This window comes from Taurulus bubalis, assembly GCF_910589615.1.
Source record: "Taurulus bubalis genome assembly, chromosome: 9".
Classification (NCBI taxonomy): Eukaryota; Metazoa; Chordata; class Actinopteri; order Perciformes; family Cottidae; genus Taurulus; species Taurulus bubalis.
In genome coordinates, this window is record NC_136597.1 from 9,807,369 (window position 1) to 9,829,118 (window position 21,750).

General features: G+C 41.3%; 1 protein-coding gene across 2 annotated transcripts in view; it reads left to right on the forward strand.

The window, feature by feature from the left end:
- Positions 1 to 2,087: 2,087 nt before the first annotated feature.
- abcc8 (ATP-binding cassette, sub-family C (CFTR/MRP), member 8) overlaps positions 2,088 to 21,750 on the forward strand; it is a gene marked incomplete at its 5' end in the record, with an annotated part of 51,938 nt that continues 32,275 nt past the window's right edge. For both annotated transcript variants that reach the window (XM_079223792.1, XM_079223793.1), the window contains 11 exons: positions 2,088 to 2,108; positions 5,326 to 5,488; positions 7,882 to 8,023; positions 9,210 to 9,331; positions 11,770 to 11,936; positions 13,128 to 13,370; positions 16,449 to 16,637; positions 17,714 to 17,878; positions 17,978 to 18,133; positions 19,897 to 20,031; positions 21,379 to 21,541. In XM_079223792.1, coding sequence (XP_079079918.1) covers positions 2,088 to 2,108; positions 5,326 to 5,488; positions 7,882 to 8,023; positions 9,210 to 9,331; positions 11,770 to 11,936; positions 13,128 to 13,370; positions 16,449 to 16,637; positions 17,714 to 17,878; positions 17,978 to 18,133; positions 19,897 to 20,031; positions 21,379 to 21,541 — 1,666 coding nt within the window. The remainder of the gene's footprint in view (positions 2,109 to 5,325; positions 5,489 to 7,881; positions 8,024 to 9,209; positions 9,332 to 11,769; positions 11,937 to 13,127; positions 13,371 to 16,448; positions 16,638 to 17,713; positions 17,879 to 17,977; positions 18,134 to 19,896; positions 20,032 to 21,378; positions 21,542 to 21,750) is intronic.

Below are 21,750 nucleotides of genomic sequence, written 5' to 3' on the forward strand. Positions count from 1 at the left end.
TTTCTTTATTGCTGAAACGTGCTCTACAATACAGCCGTGCTATTTGAGTGAATAGACAACATCTAATGCAATCAGTGACCCATCCCACCATATATCTGCCAAATCTCGCCTCAGTGAGCCATTTATAAACCCATGTGTACATTAGTGGCCTCTGTGTTATTGCCCTGCGTCGTCAGGTCATGGTCAACTCATAAAAGCCGCGTAGGCATCCTGCCAACCTTCAGCAGTTGTTCTGATTGATGTTGTTCTGCGGGACTGTTGCATGTTCTGACATCCATAGACACTTCAAGTGACACCGGGTGGTACTATAGCGGGGGTTCCTCCTCTGTTACAGTAAAAATGTTCCCAGGGTTTGATCAGGGTTATTGTTTAGGTTGAAATGATGAAGATTAACAAGAAGTGGGCTTTGCAGTTCAAATTTTCAAGAAAAGACAAAACTTTGGTTTAGTCTGATTATTTAGACTAAATATTTATTATTTGTTATTTATAAAAACTCTCCTGCATGTGTGTTGTTCTGTTGTGTTTACTGTGCAGTGATTGAAGCAAGCACAGTTTTCCTGATGAAACCTTTCTAGTTAACAAAGTACAGACAGTTTACTGTCATTCTTATCTTACATGTTAATTCCTCTTTCTTCCCCTGCAGAACATTCTTCTAGTCTCATCACCAGCCTGCCAAGAAAACCCCACTGATAAAGAAGCTTTTTCATCGTTGAGGATTTCTTCAGGATTCAGCTAAAGATGGTCTTTTGTTATAATTAGCATTACTAAAGGCTCTTTTTAAGCCTTGTGTCATGTATGAAGATATTGACACCATAAAGTTAATAAGCATCCTCACTGTCTTGATTTGTTTAAAGATGATCCAGTCAATATTCAGTCGTCTCCAGTCATTTTCCTCAACTCTGTCAAGCCTGTACATGGTTGACCTTGCACGGCCATGCTGATTGTTTCTTTCAGGTGTGTGTTTCATTTGTCTGTATAACAATAAAGGGCACATTAAAGCAGGAAAACTGTAATCAATATCAGCACTCAAATCAGCATTTTCAAAGTCCATTAAAGGACTGCTCATTATCAGAGAATTGATTGTCTGCTCCCTCTATGAGTTGTTTCAACATAACATTGCCAGGTTGGTGTTGCAATAGAATTTAAGCCAACTCGTGATGTTATGTCCACAACTGACTCCCTGAAAAGTTTCTTAGGTGTTACGATATGGTTTTCCCCATGTTGTTGTCATTTTAAAAGTGTAACAATATGCAACTAATTTACAAGGAGCCTGACGTAAACAGTTTTGTTCTCTTTCCCTATCAGCCCTGTTCATGTCTCTCCATTGATTTACTTCGAGCGTGGGGAGCCATACAGTTTTTTAATTAAATTTCCACAGGGGGCAATGGTGCGCCTTCTTGAATGTCAAGCAACTCGCTGAGTGGGGGAATCCCAGCTGTGTGTATCTTTCGGATTTGAATAAACCCGAACACCATCAGATAGGCTTAATTCAGATTTTAAATTAGTTTACAGGAGTACATTCCGGTAAATGTACAGTTAAGGTCAGCTGAAATAAAAAACAACAACAAAACAAAAGCAGATAAAGGCATCATGTAATGTTATACGTGTGTGTTGCATCGCTGTGCAGCGTCCCGCTTCACTGATGCGTAAGCGCTCCGTGCAGCCCTGCACTCCGCTGCAGGACGACATACGTGACTGATGTCTGCTGCGCGTTTCAGCGTCGCATCGACCGCTGCTGTGTGTTTGTTGGGGCGCCAACTATTACTGTAACCGGCCAGTCGACGGTTCATGACTGAGACCAAGGGTGGTCTTGGGTGGAGGACCTGCCTTCTTCTCCCCCCTGCTCCTCCTCTTCCTCCTCCTCGGTACCCGGGTTCAGCACCGTGGACAGCTACTGGCCTCAGCTCTTAAACCGCCGCCTGCGGTTGGACGGGCAAACACAAAGTGGGACAGCGAGACGTCGGACGCACTCTGAACACATGAGAGACTGTAATTTTGGAGATTATTATTATTATTTTCAACCTTTTTTCTTTGTTTATTTCCAAGCGACGGATGTGACGGTATTGAAGAGTGTTTTGTGAAACGCAATGATCTCACGATACAAACCGGTAAGTGCTGGTGGTTGTGTCACCTGCATGGCCTCACCGATCGCTTTACTCTCACTTTGAACAGCAGGCTGCACTGCTTTGTTAGCATGTCATGCTCGGCGTAGCATAGCATTGAAGGGTGTTTGCATTGTTGACATCATGAAGTATTTCTCAATTACACATGTGCCTAAAACACACAGCATATGCAAATATCCACTCGGACTTACACATGTTTACATTGCATACATAATTTTCCAGAAGGGCTTATCTACTTGTGTTATTCATCACAGTTAGTGAAAGAAACCACGTGTCTGCTGTAATGGAATAATACATCACTGGGAGTTATCCATTGCTAGAGGCGAAATATGGGAGAGTGTGAAATACCGGATGTGTGTTTTTTGCGGCTGGGCTGTTACATTGTGGTATTCACACATTGTTCCAGCCAGATGGTGAGTATTTTCTAAAAGATGAGTTGGAGGACACCCTCCTCCTCCTTTTCTATCATTCTTCTCATTTGAGTGAGCCAGAGGGACCTACAAGATAGATGTATAGATCAATGCATGATTCCTCATTCACCTCTTACCCCCACTGTACTCCCACAGATAAAAGCATCATGACACACACACACACACACACCCACACACACACACACACACACACACACACACACACACACACACACACACACACACACACACACACACACACACACACACACAGTCAAGCATGTTATATTTAGTTGACATCTGTCTGTATCTGTGGCAAATGTATGATGTCACCACATAACAATGGCAATGGTTATGATATTAAATGATTTTAGGAATGCCTTATTCTTTAGCCCCTGCAGCTACTAACCTTTCTTTTCTTTTTGGTTGTCTCTGTGAATGGCAGCTGCACTTCTTCATCTTCATTTTTCTACACACACTGAAGCTTCAACTCTCCCCGGGCAATCTAGTGCTGGAGAGTGCTTATCTCACATCTAGGCTACCACAGAACTGTAGCTCAGCCAGTTTTCTCAGCTGTAAAAAAAAAAAAAAAAAAAAATTCTAGTACAGACACAGTACAACTGTAACTTTGAGGCATCGATGCTGACAGTATATTCCAAGATTCTATTGTTCAAGATCTATCGTGCTTACATGACATCTGGTTAGTCTGCTGTGCCATTTTGATTAACAGATTACAGTTGTTAGTGAAAATACCCCTCTCCTTGACTTAATTTATCCAAACCCCCATGTATTGCTCCACTGTTTATGGCCAGCTGGTGTAAGTATGGTCATCAGAGTAAGAAGATAATTAATGCATGACAGGAATAAGATACAGGACGTGGCTGCAGTTGCTATGAACTCTTCATCTTAGATGTACATTGACCTTCAATGTATCTCAGAACTGCATAGTTTCCATACAACAGCTTCTTAAAAGATAACACTTTGGGGTTTTTATTTTTTTTACTCTGTATAAAAGTATAAATCAAACATCTGGACACATATGTACTTGCAGTGAAAATCCTGCAGGTTTGCAAACTCCATCGAGGACAGCTTGCAAAGACATTTGGCAGCATTCACACAAACAATCCAGCATTCTAATTTACATGTTAGCGTTTTTCCTTACATGAACATCATTTCAGATATTGCAGCCATTCTATCAAAACCTTTTCATTCTGCCTAGATTAAATATAAGGTGATCACCCACCACATGTATTTATGCTGTGCTTCATATCTTCAATGTTACTAATTACAGTGCACAGTATTGGAAAAGTAAAAAGTATCTCCAGTCATCAAAAACATGCAGTAGACTACTTAACATGATATTATATGTCAACAGTTATGACAGCAGTATGTCTTTCAGGGACATTTAATGGACAACATCAAATGCAGAATGAAGTAAAACACGCCTCTTTCAAGTGGGTCTCCATCAAGAGTACACGTCTTTTTGTATTGCTTTCATGAATCTGGGTCTTCTTCTGGTATTGCAAGCACCACATGTTTATAACAATTTAAGAACTACATTATCTATAATTGGTTACTTGAATGTACCTCAGCACATATATTTGTGTGTAAACACTCATGTAAACGGTTCATTATATTGACGCTTATCTTCCTGTTGTTATGTGAAGGTCACCATGGCGTGGATTGTATTAACCATAAATCACTTTAACCAGTTAGAAAAGGCACAAGTCTGTCCTGTGGATTCATGGATTATCAAAATCTGCCCACATGTGGCTTTTTGCTGATCCCTCTGAGCAAGTCGGCTGCCATTGGCTGCAGCGAGAGCTCTCACGGTAGGACTGGACGCACAATGCAACAGTCACAGGAATTCATTCATATTTTATGTCGCTATTTATTTTATGCATGCAGTATATGTATTCAATCCCAGTTGTGCCCTTTCTTGTTTAGTACTCTTGAAGATATAACGTGAACTAAAGTAATACATGACTGAGGGATAGAGTTATGTAATTCTTGAAAACGTGGCATTGGGATTTAGATTAGAGCGCATGCTCATGCTTCACATGCACCTTGTGTACAACGCTTGCACTGCTCTCCCAGAAGCTGTACCTCTCTCCGTGTTCCTCTCCCTCCTCTCGCTCTTCATCAGTCACTGCTAGGGGGAGCAGTAGGGTAGGGGGACCTTTAGTGCCTCTGCAGCTTCGTCCTCCAGCTCGTCTGCACAGTCTTACCCCCTTTGCTCTCATCTTCCAAGGTTGACTTTGAGCTTTGGTTTGCAGAGAGACGAGAATAGCAGGCGCACTGCAGACTGCCACCGCTGCTCCCGCTGTGTGTGTGTGTGTGTGCTTGTGTGTGCATGGCGGTCTGAACGCATTTCATTGGAGCGGTGCAGCGTAAAGTGAAGCTTCACTTTTAGAGGATGTCTGGAGACTGCGGCCAAACGGGATACAGATGTTTCTTACCAGCCTGGCCGAGAAAGCGGCTTAGTCTGCTGGAAAGGAGAGAGTGCTGCTGCTGCTCTGGACTGTGACTGCCTCTGACCCTCATCTCCCTCCCTCCGACTCCCCGTCTGTCTCCTCTTTTCATCAGGTCCGATATTTGGGAGCTGCATTCGAGAGGGAGCAGGAAGGAGGTCACTTTGGGAATTATCTGCTGAAGAAGCCCTCAGTGATCCCTTTGAAAAGACGTCATGCTCTGAGAGGCTCTATTTAAAATCTCTGCCTCTCCGCTGTTTCTGGTCCTCCCATCCTCCTCTTCCTCCTCTTCCTCTTCTTCTTCTGGCGGGTTCCCAGCAGAGTCCCGGTTCCACCATGTCCTTGGCATTCTGTGGGAACGAGAATAAGTCGATGGCCTACAACGTGGACAGCGGGGTTCTGAATAACGGCTGTTTCCTGGATGCGCTCAATGTGGTGCCACATGTATTCCTCCTCTTCATCACCTTCCCCATCCTCTTCATCGGTGAGTGTCACTGGGAGGTGAGATCCTCAGCTTCCTCACACCACATCTCTATGCACAGACCACACACACACACACACACACACACACACACACACACACACACACACACACACACACACACACACACACACACACACAGATGACACAAAGATTGATGGGCTTCTCAGTTCTTGCTCCAGGTTTACTTTTACATGTGATAAGTGAACTTTCAAGTGCTTATTTTTGTATAAAGTCTAATGAAACACTTAGTTAAAACACCCTCTCTGGGTGTTGGCTGTCCCATAGCCAACGTCAGAAATATGAGTCTCTCTATGGTAGAAGGAGATAAGGACATATTTCTTGAGCTGCAAGCAAAAGTGACTCCTCTGATGAACGTACAGAGGCAAACAGATGCCACAGTGCTGGCATTAGGATACACCTCCATTGCTCCTGACCATTCCATTAGTGTCATCACGGGTGTGTAACAGCTCTGCGTCGTTGACACATTCACATGCTCTGGCTTCATTGTCTGCCCTCTCGTGCCAGTGTGTGTCCACCATGTGCACCTTTTTTGTTTAAAGCAGGACAACATATTGTCGCTTCATGCAACTGGTTTGGCTCTGCGTTCCTGTTGTTCACTCAACATGCAGCCATCGGATTAAACACACAGAGACATTGTCTTCCTCGGTGACACGTTACACTCCCAGCTCATTCCATTGTGTCTTTGTGCTGCATTTCAAAATGTGTGTGTCATCGGTCCGTCCACCACTTTGGTCCAGATTGAAATATTAGATAGATTGCCATGATGTTTTTTATACAAACGTTCATGTTCTCATCAGTCTGAATTGTAACAGCTTTGGTGATTCCTTTACTTTTAAGCCTGTCATCAAGTCAACATTGAAATGTGTTCGATACTTTGGTTTATGGGCGACTGTGGCTCAGTGGTGAGCAGGGTCGTCCTTCACACCACATCTCCACAGAGGATCGGCGGTTCGATCCCCGGCTCTGCTAGCACATGTCGATGTGTCCTTAGGCAAGACACTTAACTCCAAATTGCTCCCATTGCTCCCATAGCTGTGCCATGGGTGTATGAATGTTAGCTACTCCTGATGGGCAGGTGGAACCTTAGCCCCTCCCATTAGAGTGTGAATGGGTGAATGATGACAAGTAATGTGAAAGTGCTTTGAGTGGTCGGAAGACTAGAAAAGCTCGATACAAGTACAGGTCCATTGCTAAACTAATGACTTTCCCATCATGAATTAGAACATGTTAGCATGCTTACACACTAAGATGTAAACATTAAACACCTGCTAGCTGTTAGCATTAGGTTAAGATGGTTACAGAAATTCTTTTGAGGTTGCCCTCATAAAAATTTTGTTTCTCATAAAATAAAATAAATTCCTTTAAAAGGTGACACAAAAAAGACCACCAACATAAAAGAAAGTGGAGAGGCAAACCCACTCAGTGAGTCTGTTGTCCCCAGGAGAACCTGGCTTGAAACTGGAAGCTGTGATTCCTCACACTGCTCTGTCACCTTGAGCTATACTGATATCACTAACGACTTTGTCACCAAAGAAAAACCTTGGGGGTGTGAAAGCGTTTCTGTCTGCTGTTTCTGCACTGCAGCTATTTACTGTAGCGTGTTGCTCTTTGGAGCGCTGGCTCATGAGTTATAGTCACGTCAAAGTTACCACTGAATGGGAATGCTGTGGGTACATGCACCCTAACACCTTTATAAGACCAGCAGTCGGAGTGGACGATTATTATACCTCAGTTAGGGCTGCAACTAATGTTTTCTTTTTACTGTCAATGAATGTGTTAATTTTTCTTTTCAAATAATCAATTGATTATTCAACCTATTAAGTGTCAGAAAATGGTTACAAAATATGTAATTAGAATGCAGTGTGGGTGTGCGTGTGTGTATTTGTGATTGTGCCAACACATCTCAGCAAGATAAACTGTCCAACAGCTGAGGTGCCAACAACAGAGGATACATTAACATAATCTGGTCCGCAGAGATGTGTTTTATGACAGCAGTGACTCACATTACTGGCATAAATTACACTTTGATGACTGAATCGCTTTTACATTATAGTCTGAGTTGAGACACACATCTGGTTAAGCAAAGGGGCTCAGGACACTGTAAAAAAGCTGTAGACACAATACGAGCTAAAATAATGGACTTGAGGGTTTAAGGCTGGCAGCCATCTGGCCATGTGCCAAGTATCGAACGATGTACTGAAAGTGATCATAATACAACTTTCCTGAAGTCGTAAAACGCAACTTGTAGGCTCTCATTACCCCAGCAGACCTTTCCTTTTAGTTTACTTTTCATTCAGCTTTGCTGTTATGAGAGTATTTTGTCTAGCTGTGTATTGAAAGTGACATACTTCATGTCCTGTCTTGTCTTTGAGGCTGGGGCAGCCAGAGTTCAAAGGTCCACATCCACCACAGCACCTGGCTTCACTTCCCTGGTCACAACCTGCGCTGGCTCCTCACCTTTGTCCTGCTCTTCATCCTCGTCTGTGAGATTGCAGAGGGCATTGTCTCCGATGGGTATGTTTGACTAATTCATCTAAATATCTAATCTAACCTGTTCGTGGAAGTGATGTCTTTGCCATGAACTCCTGACACTGATGACGTGACTATTAGGTTTTAGCAATACTTATTCAAATTATTGTTATTATTGACTTATTTACTCATCTTTAAAAGTTTTGTGTAAAACATTTTACAATAACTAGCTTTGAGACAGTCGTGTATTTATGCTAAACAGAGTAGGCCTATTGGTGGTTTAGCAATTAGTCCTTGAACGAAGAGTAGAGGACTTTAACACTTCATTATTTATCAATTTCAGCATCATATCCAATCCAAATCCATCATACATTACTAACCAAGATCTTCAGATTAACTAAATGCCAAACAGGACTAACAGCTCATGAATCCCTCATCCAACACATTATCCTGCAGCAAATATCCACAATGCCGATAAACTAAATGGATACGTGCTGCTGTATTGGTTTGTGATTTTTGAGCACCTATTTTTTTTTATTTAATCCTGAAACTAAAAGATGGGAATTTAGTTAGTATTCATCAACTTGCTAGCTACTGTCCAGCGCTGTCGCTATTTGATTGATTGCGTGCCCACAAATTAATAATTTGTTCTCGCAGTAAGTGAAAAAACATTACATAACCAGCATAACAGGTTAAAAAGAAGATTTAAATAGGTGAGTTTTGATGGCTGCTAAAATCAGTGGCTAGCTTAGATGCTAATTTAGGCTAGCACTGCCACTGAGCCTCTTCACCACACAACATATAGCCATTAAAAATGTGCTTCAATCAAAAGGTTGTGCCTTTATTTCCAATAGTCTTTGTCCTTCTCTACCTTCAAACTCAGCAACACTTTATAAACATTTTGGAGGTAATTGTTAGAAACACAAGCAGACATGGTTAATAAGAAGAATTCCTCTCTTTAAACAACCAATATCCTTGTCATCTGTTATGCTCTCCTTTTCTCGGCTTGGGTCATATGAATCCTTTTCCCTGCCCATGCGCAACAAAGGCCAGTAAACACTCAGGATTACTACAGGTTACTACAGAGATTGTAGTGACCTTGAAGTGAATAGAGAAGCTGGACTCTTCACCAGGCTTTTTTTTCATCTGTGCTGACAACCTTTCACATCAGTGAGAATCATTTTGTCCTTACTGTAAGCTTTTTCCTCTTCTATCTGGTTTTCATTTGTAGGTTCACCGAATCCCCCCATCTTCACTTATACATGCCTGCAGGTCTGGCCTTCATGGCTGGCATCACCTCTATTATCTACTATCATAACATCGAGACCTCCAACTTCCCCAAACTACTAATAGGTACAGTATTTTTAAATTCTTTAATTGCAGAGGAAAGGTTTACTGAACACAATTGAGTCATTTTTTTTGCATCACTCCCACCAGTCTTTTGCTGTCGGCCTCAGGGTAGCTCCACTACTGAACACCCAATCAAGGTTTCAAACAAGAGCCCAGAGCTTTTGAGGTTTTGTTGTGTCAACATTTGATTAAATCTTTTAAAATATTGCTGAATATCGATCAGGGCTTGTAAAGCCTGGATGAATGAAACCATTAGTTCTATACCGAATGTTGTTTTTACATTCAAAACTTCTACTGGGAATTTTGAAAGAAGCTTTGAATGTCCATCATCATATTTTATGATGTCATTACCTTGAATTAAGTGTGAAAAATATATTTGTTGTGGTTGCATAAATGTGATTTAAGGTGCTGTTAGATTGTTGCTAGGCCTGCTCTTCAGTACAGGTGCTTGCCTCCCGTTGTGTGCAGCAAGCAGGAGAGCAAACAGGGAAAATGTGATCTATGAAAGGCTAAATGTCACAAATATAGATTGGGGCAAAATATTTTGTTTGATTTAAACCTGTTGTGAATTTACAATGCTCTGGAGTTGTTGGATGGAGGGTGATCCTACGCAGCAACCACAGGAATGTATTTCTGTAAATAGTAAAATACTGACGATATTAGTGTATCTGAATCAGTGCAACCATTTACTGATAATTGGGTCATTACATTCAGATAGGACTAGAAAAGGATTGAGGATAATATCATGCGGTCTAATTGTACTGCTAGATTAACTATCCCTTTTGATTCTTTACTACCTTAATACACCATTCTAAGATACCCCCAAAGCAACAACATAGTTTTCTCCAGTTAAATGAGAGATATAGTAAGACGTACACTATATTCTTAGTCGGCTGTCAACCAGTAATATATCTCTTCATTGATCATTATGTCGTCCATTTGAAATACATTAATTAACTTTATTTTGCGTCAATATTACCCTTCCGTCCATTAGTTTTGTTCCCATGTTTGCTTCTGCAATGATTACTCTGCGGCTTCTACTCCTCCTCGTGCATCATTAACTCATCTGTGTTCATCTCTTAATGCCTTACTAGCTACTCTCATCAAGTCGATCAGCCGCCCTCGACTTTAAAATCTCTATATCACATTCAGTCTCTTGAGGAAAGTGATGGAGCAGTGCTGGGTTCATCATTGCATGAACATAAATTAATCTCTACTACTGCCACTATTGTCACTATCGATATTGAGTAACACTTTATAATAACTACACACTATTTAGCATTAGTAAAGCATGAGTAAACACTTAATTTATCATTTATAAAGCATTGTTCCAACATGAACACTCATTAGTAACTCATTAGTATGCAATTCATAAACCCAGTTCTAATTGTTTTACTCTTGATTAATAAGCGTGACTATTATGCGTCTCATGGCTGGGTCATTCTAGCAGCTTTATTTTCCTTTTCTGTGTGTTTGGGATCATTGTCTCGCTGAGAGGTCCACCCTCGTTTAATCTTCATCATCCTGGTAGATGTAAGCATATTTATATCAAGCATGTCTCTGTACATTTTTCCATTCATCCTTCCTTCAATTATATGAAGTTTGCCAGAGCTGTATGCTGAACAACAGCCCCACCTCATGATGTTCCCACCTCCAGACTCTACTGCTGGTCTGGTGTTTTTGGGGTGATGTGCAGTGTCACTTGACCTCCAAACCTCCCATATTTCACAGGCTTGTCTAAATGTTGTGCAGCAAACTTTAAATGAGCTTCAACATGCTTTTTCTTGGTGGTGAGCGTGCATACAGGCCACAGCGGTTGATGCATTACTTTTTGTTTTCTGTAACAATTGCACCTGCTAATTCCAGGTATTTCTGAAGCTCTCCATAAGTAGGTATTGGCTCTTGGACAACTCTTGTGATAATTCTTTTCAATCTTGCGAGGAGCACCTAGTCGTGGCCGGTTTATGGTGAAATTATGTTCTTTTCACTTCTGGATTATGGCCCCAACAATGCTCACTGGAACATCTAGAAGTTTAGAAATGCTTCTGTATCCAATGCATCAGTATGTTTGCAACAATAAGGTTGAATCCAATAGAAAATCTATGGAAAGAGCTAAAGATCAGAGTTCCCATGAAAGCTTCAAGATTTGTGTGGAAGAATGGGCCAAAATCACACCTGAGCAATGCATGGGACTAGTTTCTCCATACAGGAGGCGCCTTGAACCAACAAAGACTTTTGTACCAAGTATCAAATACATTTCAGTCAGCGTGTTCAATACTTTCCCCCTGTGTCATTCCATTTTATTACATGTAACTTAATTTCTGAATTTATTTGATTGGTTTTCTTTGTATGTATGGATTACTTGGGTTGTGTGCAGTCAGGTTATTTATCTTTTGGCTCGCCCAATGATTTGCTGTCTTTTTTCTGATCCGTCTCCTCAGCCCTGCTCATCTACTGGGTGCTGGCCTTCACCACGAAGACTATCAAGTTTGCCAAGTACACTGAGCATGGCATCTGTCCCAGTCAGCTACGCTACTGCATCACCGGACTGCTGGTGCTGCTGTATGGACTCCTACTAGCTGTGGAGATCAATGTGATCTTGGGAAGGGTGAGTCTGTGTGTGTTGTCTTGTATGTGAAGTTGTATGTAGCAAGCTGATGGTGGCCTATTTCTAGCTCCATTCACTTTTCCTTTCAGTTGATAATCCAACTGACTCCAGTGGTCAGTGATCTTAAAGCTTGGTGAACCGACTGGCTGACCGACAGCCAGACATTGACATTCCTAGCTGTGCTGCTAGCGTGGCTAAAACCTTTGTTAGAGCGCACACTTGAAAAAAAGATTAAACTTTAAAGGCAGATCTTTTTTAAATAGATGATAAGAGCCTCTGCCATCTGACTAGTACTGCACTCAGTCTGCTAAAACGCACGCTCAGCATTAACATTAATATTAATAACAGAGCATTAATATTTGTTGTAGTATTTTTTGGGATCATATCTGTGTTTTAGCGGCATTTAATTGAATTTGAATATGCTCTTTTATAGGAATTAAATTGTTGAAAGACATGTTTTTCTTTCTAGATGCATGTTTATGATTAAATGTTGCTGATTGATTATTAAGTGATTTTCAGTTATCACATTTTCAATAATCCTCTCTTGATTGTGTCTGATTGGCTTCCATCACCAAACAACGCTAATCCTTACGATTGTTTGATAAAATTCAACTAATTAATATATAATTAAATATGAATTTGCAAAAACACAGTTGGTGAATGAAAGAAAACCTGCATTATAATGAAATAATGTGATTTGTTTGTGTTTATAAATAGTAGCCAGTGTTTGGACGTAGTCTGTATTTCATCTGCCAGTCACTGACCTCGTTTCCATGAAGCTTAAACATACGCATTGACTCTTTTTAACTGTCTTCATATTATATTGTGAGGCTAAATTTCACTGCACCACTTCTACTATTTTCTATTTCTTTTATGCAGTTCAGTCGAATGGTTGTGAAGGTAGAACGGAATAAATGTTAAGCCTTGCCAAGATTTGGCAATTGCTATGGTGACATCAGACACCCTGTAATTAAATCACAATAGAGACCATTTATCCTTCGGCAGCTATAATAAATCCCAATTTTTTATTTGTTTGGTAATTTTGATTGTGTTCTCGCTCTATGTGAAGCCTGGAGGAAATTATAATTATTATCTAATCAATGTCTAATCAGCAGTTGCATGTTTTTATATTTACCCTTGACAGTCCAATAACAAATCAGACTTGTCTTTCTGTCCTTCCTTCTATCACAGCGCTACATGTGTTTCGCCGACCCCACAGAGGTGAAGCCCCCCGAGGACCTCCAGGACCTGGGTGTTCGATTCCTGCAGCCCTTCGTCAATCTGTTGTCCAAAGCCACCTACTGGTGGATGAACACCTTTATTACCGCCGCTCACAGACGACCCATCGACCTCAAGGTCATCGGAAAACTGCCCATCGCCATGAGAGCCCTCACCAACTACATAAAGCTACGGAAGGCCTTCGAAGACCTGAAGGTTAGTGCACCGACTGAATGGTTTCGTGTTGATCTTTAATTCCTTGTGGAAAACATGGGATTGCGGCCTGGTACTGGAATCAACTCAGCCTATAGACCGTTATATAAATAAATATTACATGAGTTAATGCTGTGTCATTTTCTACCATGTGCATTTCCAAAGAAATTAGACGGACGCTCTTTGCTTCTAAAATAGTTACAGATACTGGACATTTTCCGCAGATCTTTGTGGGAGATGTGTTTGATTTCTAGATCTGAGGTTTTAAAACTGATGTGGTGGAAATCAAAAGCATCGCTTTTTGCGTCATTGGTGCTGAATAAATAATCCCGGATATATCAAGCGCGGGTCCAGATGCCAACTGAAAATAACAGAAGAAGATATGTTAGAAAGAAAATCTCTTTGTTGGGCTGTGTCCCCCATGACTTCTAGCGCTTGTCAGAAGAGAAATGTTGAAGATATTTTTACACAAATAACACAGCAAATGTCTGCATGTGAAGGATTCCGATCTTATTTTAAGCAAATGTAATCGGGCAAAATAGATCACGAAATAGGAGAAAACTGCTATCTCTTTCTGAATGTGGTGATTCATGAAGGAATCAACTTTGATATTCCACAGACACAAATAAGGATATAAGTATTTATGTACGTGCTTAGAGTGCAGCTTGTTTGGCTCTTTATGGCCCTACCTCGCTTCACTTTGAGCCCATTTGTTAGTTAAACTGTCTTAATAAATCGTATGTTTGTTATGTTGAATTGCTGTCGGTTGGTCAGTCTGACATGAGCATGAAGAGATCTGGGAATCTTACAAGATTTCGTGATGAAAAATAACAAAATGTATGCAGCTGCTTCTATTAAAAACAGTGATCTCTGTCCTGTGATGACTCATCCCTGACTGAACTGTGACCATCAAACTGTATTCAGACGTCAGAGAGATGATTAGTCAATAGTGTAAACACTGAAATGTGCACACATGTACACAGACTCAAGCTTATTCTTTCTATCTCAGTCCTTTATTTGGAAAAACACATTTCCACATTACAAATTGGAATGTGGTCCCTCCGCTTTATACCGTCAGCACTTCTTTTGTGAAACATCTTTGTTGGTGTTGTGTCCTAGTTGCCTTTTTTAAGTCTGCTGTTGGTGGTGTTTTGTCTTTTGTTGTACTGTGAGGTGTTTCTAATGTTTTTGTCCTCCATGTATGTAACAGAGGTGAACAGAATTAGACACCTCTTGTGACATAGGAAGTCAGTGGTTAGCATTTCTGCTTTACAAGGTTTAAACCTGCTGGCCGGCTCAGTGTGACGTTTTTATCTTCTACTTTCATCTTTGTGGAGTTCCTCTTGCAGTCATAAGACATTCAGATTTAGTGAACTGGAAACTGTAACGTGTGATTGACTCTTGTGTTCAGAGTGCCATTGGCTCTCAGCCATTGTGTCCTGGAATACTTGAGCACCCTATGACCCTAAGCTGGTATAGAAAGTGGGTGGGCTGATGGAGGAATGCTGTTCAATACAACAACACCAAGGGTTTGCTGGTTTGATGAAATGGAACGAAATCTCTCGGTCACTTTGGACTGTGCCGCCCACTGAAAAAGGCTTTTAAAAAGTTTTATTAACTGACACCTATTTATAAAAGAAGAGTGTCATTTCAAAATATAATAGTTGGCATTTTGAAAATCAAATGGCACTTCTTCCTATTAATTGAATATTGACACTTTTACATATCATGTCTCCTTCTTTCCTCTCTGTCTCACTTTTTGCGCAAGTGTCAGCGGTCAGAGGTGAGGGGCCTCCTGTACAGGTCATTGTTTTCCAGTGTTTAGAAGGTCACAGAGATTCGTCACTGCTGCATATGTGTGTCCGATGTGAACACAACCCCCTTTCCTTCCGGTAGAAGCAAGGGATGAGAGAGATTGAGAGATCCCAGTGGAGAGGTGGGGGGTGGGGCATTTAGAGGAGAACGCAGAGGCGGCGTATCGTTGCTATTCTACTGTGAACGAGGCGACATCTCGACCCCTGTGGGGGTGAAAGCACTGCGCTTCATGGGAAGCTAGAGCCACTCTGCACGTGTGAGAAGAAACGTCCTCCTTCCTTCTCGTTTGAACCCAAGGTAGAAAGAAAGGAAGTGTGTGTGTGTTTATTCGTGTGTGTGACGTGCACAGTGACACAGGTTCTGTGTGAAGGCTGAGGTCCAACATGAACTCATATGGAAAGATAGAGACACATGTTATTAGTCACGTCTGTTCTCACAGTTCTGTGAATGAAAAAGTCAAGCACACAAACACACACAAAATGCTCTGGGAGTGTTTACAGCACCGTGACAGTCCAGATGTTTTTCTCTGATCTGTTGCTTACTAACTGAACAGCTGTTATCCTGTATTTTAAACCTCATAAATCGATTTAAATAAAGATCAGTAGCTCTTCTTGTCTGCCTTCAAAACAAATCGATTCCATTCTCAAAGTGATTTTTAATGACTTAGGATTTTAGTTTATCCTTTGAAAACCATCTGCCTGTTTTCACTTGCTGTTTAATTCTCATCCTCTGCACCACTGTTTTCTAACATCATTACTTTAAGGGCAGTCAAACATGACTGGCTGAGCTTGACTGTGAAAATCACCATTTATCATCACATCCCATGATGCAACAGCAACTGCACCGTGCAGGATGTGGGCCCCGAACTTGACCTATTTTTACAGGTTTCTGTTGCGGTGGTGGAGCGATTCTTGAGTTAATGGTGTCGGCTGTTATGGTGTACAGCTCCACAGACAAATGGCTGCGTATGATGTTTGGTGCAAAGAAATAACAAAACAATTTACGCCTATAGCTTCAACAACAGCCTTCGGCATTACACTATTGAAACAACATGAAGTTTCGAATAGATGATGATTGATATTTGTGATCGATATTTTAATAATCCAAATCCTTTAAAGTAATGTTGACAAAATTGTTGTTCAGTTACTGCCGATAAGCTGTATTCACCTAATGACATTCTCTGAATGCCCTTCATTTCCCTTCATATCCAATCAGCATGCTGATATATTACCTACTCTGACCCCCTTTCTTTTTATCTTCCCTTAGAGGCCTCAGAACACAACTCCCCAGGGCCCAAAGTTGATCTGGCAGGCCTTGAGGAAAGCATTCGGCAGACCTCTCATCCTCAGCATCACATTCCGCTTCCTGGCCGACTTGCTGGGCTTCGCCGGACCTCTCTGTATCTCTGGCATCGTCCACCACATCAGCAAGGACAACCACACCAGTCAGCGGCCGGTGAGGAGTCAACCATACTGCCAATCACTCAATAGAAATATAGTAATGTAGCCTAACCTAACCTAAATTAACTTAACCGTACCTGAATTTACCTAATCAAACCTTACCTTGCCTAACCTAACCCTACTTACTTTACTTACCAAACAACTTAACCCTTTTACATGATTATAGCATTGCACAAATTATTTGATGGCATCAGTTTTTGTTTGTTGGAAAATGCAAAAAACGAAGGTCACTGTTACATTTTGATGATGCCCTCTCTCCCACATGTCCTGGTGGTGTACTAATTTCATTCTCATCAAATATTAATGAGACCTATTGCTGGCGGAGCTGTCTTGGATTCTTAGATTCCTATCAGGCATCCTTCTGTAAGAATAACGCTTGAACTATTTGTTTAAAAAGTCACATCCAAAAGTGATTTGGAAATGGTTAAAAGACTTAAGCACTCAAAGTAAATCCTCTCGATGGTGTGTCAAGACTGAAAATAGGCTTGTTTGTGAAGTAGTGACATAGAACCAATGACTGTAGCAGGACAGAGTTTCTGGGTGGTCAGAAATGTGTTATTGGCAGTGGGATGAGAATGAAGGCGGATACATTTCAAGAATGATTGTATATGGAGTGGAGCCACATTTCTAATCAATAATTTGTAGTTCCACCTCAGCGATTGACCTGTATACCTGATGCAGAATTAATTTATTTTTGAGGGAGAGGCCATATCCGTCTCTTGCAGCTGAGCCGTACTCTTATTTGGTTTCCAGCTCAAACTGCACGTACTGTATCTGCTGTGCGATACACTCTGACGGCTCCTCTTCATTTTAGTTTGATGGAGTTTCACATGCAACATTGAAGCCTGCTGTGAAATAAAAATGATGCATTTTAAATGGATATGGTAACCCTCGTCTTTTGAAGTGATTAGCAGGAACGATACTCGTTGAAAGTCCTCACTGACAGAGTTGAATCCAATCAAGTAGAGTTCAGCGTGTGTGATTGACCTTGCCGAGGGCCCTGCCTGTCTACTAATGATAAATGGGTCGATATGTCTACCTCCCCCTCTCCCTACCTGTCCGTGTTTTCAGATGAGGTTGCTGGGAATTTATTTCATTTCCTCCAAGGAGTTTTTAGAGAATGCATACGTGCTGGCTGTGCTGCTCTTCTTTGCCTTGCTCTTGCAGAGGACCTTTCTCCAGGCCTCCTACTATGTGGCCATTGAAACAGGCATCAACCTGCGTGGGGCCATACAGGTACAGGAAATATTCCATGTAACGTATTGACTGCTAAAACAAATGATTAAGGTTCTACTGTTTGTCCACATGGACGTGAATGTGTTTTTTCCCCCCTAGACAAAAATCTACAACAAGATCATGCGTCTGTGCACCTCCAACATGTCCATGGGCGAGTTAACTGTTGCTCAGATCTGTAACCTGGTGGCCATCGATACCAACCAGCTCATGTGGTTCTTCTTCCTCTGTCCTAACCTGTGGGCCATGCCGGTACAGGTAGGAAACGTGTTTTCTACTCTATTAAGTAATGACCTATTTAGTATTCGTGTGTTAGCTCTGTAAGTGCCGTGACCCCGACTTGTGCAGTATCGTCTCAGCTACATTCTTAAGATCCATCGATGTGCCACAACCCCTTAACACAGGTTGTACATTGTGTCACAATGCATTGTGCAATTTTGTTTTATTTTTGCCATTAAGATGCCTGTCTGTTATTGCATTTCTCTTTCGTTGTATATTGTGCATTATTGCATTTGTGTTAACTTTGCTTGTTACACTACTTTTTTTTTATCGTGCCGTGCATTGTCTTTTCTCATCAGGCTCATTTTATTTTTATTTATTTTATTTTCATATAGGGCAACGCTCACGTTCTGGTTATGTGGGAAATACATGACAGTATACAGAGATGTGAAGGCTGAGAGGAGCATCAGGTGTTATAGCTTCCGTGAGAGTTAGAAAAGATTCCCTGTAAATCTGTGCAGTCAATTTCAAGCCTGTGACCTTTACGCTTTGTGATGCTGTCCTATAGAATAGATGGATTGCATAACTCATAACTGAGTACTGTATAATAAATGTTGTTATTAAGTAGAGAAAGTAGAGTTGAATCCAAAAGAAGAATAGCGCCTCCAAGTATTCGCTTATCCTGTAATACAAAAAGATAGAAGATTTAAAGAGCACCATCATCAAGACAATTTTAGAAGGTACTAAATGTAGCTGCTACCATGGCTGTAGACCCAAAGTCTCGTTTGATGGATGGTAAATTCATTGGGACAACCTCCCAAAAAGTCAGTCTCCAGTAGTTCTTGAGGTGCTGAGAGAAAGTGGTCTGTCAAATCAGAGGGAATGATAATACTGTGTGTTAAGCTTTTTACATCTCAAGTGGGATTCATGTGAGAAGCTGACAGAAACTGTGTGGGGGAGGGTGGCTTCACAACTGTGCATTGCCATGCTAAATGCCATGGTTACAGACTATCTATAAGGAAACCACTGTAAAAAGATATTTTTCAAGGCCACTAAAACCGTAACCTGCTGTATTTTTCCCATCACGCACCTGAATCCAGTGGCACACATTAGGTGACATATGGGTGAGGGGGTGTGCACATGTGAAATGTCACATCCATCTCCCTGTGATTCTGAGCGTCCTGGGGATTCCTGATGTGCTCATTGTGATGCCAAAGACGGTGGGTTGAACAGAAAGGAACCAAGGACAGGTGGAAACATGAGCCACTGTCATCTCTTTTGTGGAGAGAGAAAGAGAGAGGGGGAGGGGAAGGAAGAGAGAGGGGAGGGAGAGAGAGGGGGATGGGGAGAGAGATGCTATATGTGAAAGATGAAAAAAGGCTGCCATCAATATTTAATTTTTCATAATTCTTAATCCATTGTTCAACTTACTTACTGATGCTGGCATAACGAGTCGTATATGAAACCCAGAGCTGGTCATGTGCAGCGTTGCATGTTCCTTCACTTGTAAACATGCATTTATGAATGTCATTGTATACGTCCAGTTAAATAAAGATGTCTCTTTTTTTTTAAGCTGTATGTCACTTGCTTGACATATTCTTGCATTTATGATATTATGCTCACGGACCGGTCACTGCTTCTCACAAAGCGGTGCACTGTGGCGTTACCTTTTCTTTAAGCGGTCAGTGGGGAGCGTTGTGTAACGGAAGACTGCCTTTTTGGAAGTCTTTCGTCCTCGTTTTTCTCCCCACGAGGTTAAAATATATGTGCTTTCTTTCCTTCTCTGTATCTTCCACCCTCAGATCATTGTGGGAGTGATCCTGCTCTACTACCTCTTGGGAATCAGTGCCTTGATTGGAGCGACCGTCATCGCTGTGTTAGCTCCTGTACAATACTTTGTGGCCACCAAGCTGTCCCAGACACAAAAGAGCACCCTGGTGAGGATTTTTATAGGCTCTTCACCAGCGATGCAGCACTGTATGTGACTATTATGATCTATTAGCCATGCTAGCTAGATGTCTTTTGGTTTAGCAGGCGGTTAAGCGGTCATTCCAGCACTTTGGTCGAGACTGAAATATCTCAATAACTCTAGGATCCTACTATTCACGCTTTTATTGACATTATCATTCTATGATATCCACTGCTGCTGTTATTATTAGTAATATCTGTTATATTATTATATGTGATATTAGTGGTGCTACTACTGCTGTTAATACTCTCATTACATGTATGATTCCTGTCATACAATGTAATTTCACTATATCTATTGAACTTCTGCCCATTCTGGGCTTTCTCTTCCTGAGCTTCCTTCCTGCTTTTTCAACATAGAAGAAGGATGTCATTCTGTACGGATTATAAATCCCTCCAAGGCAAGCTTGTGCTATAGGACTATAACAAACTGAATTTTATTTGTTTTTTTGGAGGAATGTCTTAACAACCCCCGAGGATATACACATTTTGGTGATCCCCCGACTTTTCATTCAGTACCACCATGACGATGACATTTATTTCTATTAGATGGAATACCATGCCATTTGCTGCAGACATACAAGGTCTTTACCAACTTTCCCCTGACTTGTCATCTAGCGTCATCATCAGGTCAAACCAGGTTTACTTCGCAATGAGGATTAAGGCCTCACAGAGCTGCTGGCTTTGTTTAGTTTTAATATGTTGAAATCATTCCAGTGCATCATGGAGAAACTAAAAGTACTGGCTAGTTTTTACCAGTGTCTGGTAACCAACAATATATTCACATGTTGAATCGTAATGGCACTAATGTCTTCAATGTGTGTGGGCTCTGAGCTGCAGCTCATACAGAACTTTGCAAACAGAGTTGGTCAATATTGGCTCAACCACATCATACCGGGTAATGTGTTGAATCATGACATCACATCTCTCTCCCAGATACACACAAACGCACGCACACATACTTCTGGACACCTCAAAACAATCATCTTGTTGGAGAAAAAAATATTGTTTTATTTGAAGAAAAGAAACAATAACAAAAATGTCAATCTCACACAAGATATGCTTATCTTGCCCCAAAGCCTTTCTGCTGCTCCCAACTTCTACAAAGCAACTATATGTAATGATACTGTTTCCTACAGTCCTTCGTAGAGCATGGCTTTATACCGGGGAAAAACACTTGCTTAGATGGCTCAGCTGTTTGTGTTGCCATTGAACCCAGAGAAGTTGAGGTGATTACTCTCATGTCGCCGCCTGGATGAACCTCTTGATGTGTCGAATTACGGTTGTTTAATAAAATCTCCCTTTTCTCCTTGCAGGAATACTCCAGTGAACGTCTGAAGAAGACCAACGAGCTTCTGCGTGGCATCAAACTGCTGAAGCTGTACGCCTGGGAACACATCTTCTGTGACAGTGTGGAGGGGACCAGGAGCAAAGAGCTCACCAGCCTGCAGGCCTTCGCTTTTTACACATCCATATCCAGTAAAGTACTTTGTTCCCTCGCCACACACTGAACTTTGCTCCCTTCAATTGAGCTTTTTGAAATGTGTGCATAAAATTAAATGTTTCTTCCTCAGAAAAAAACATTCACAGGGAGGCACAAGGCTTGCACTGCTATTGTAGTTCCATCTTTATTGAACCCAACAATTTCCACTCAATATCTATAATTCAACACATATGTATAAAGACAA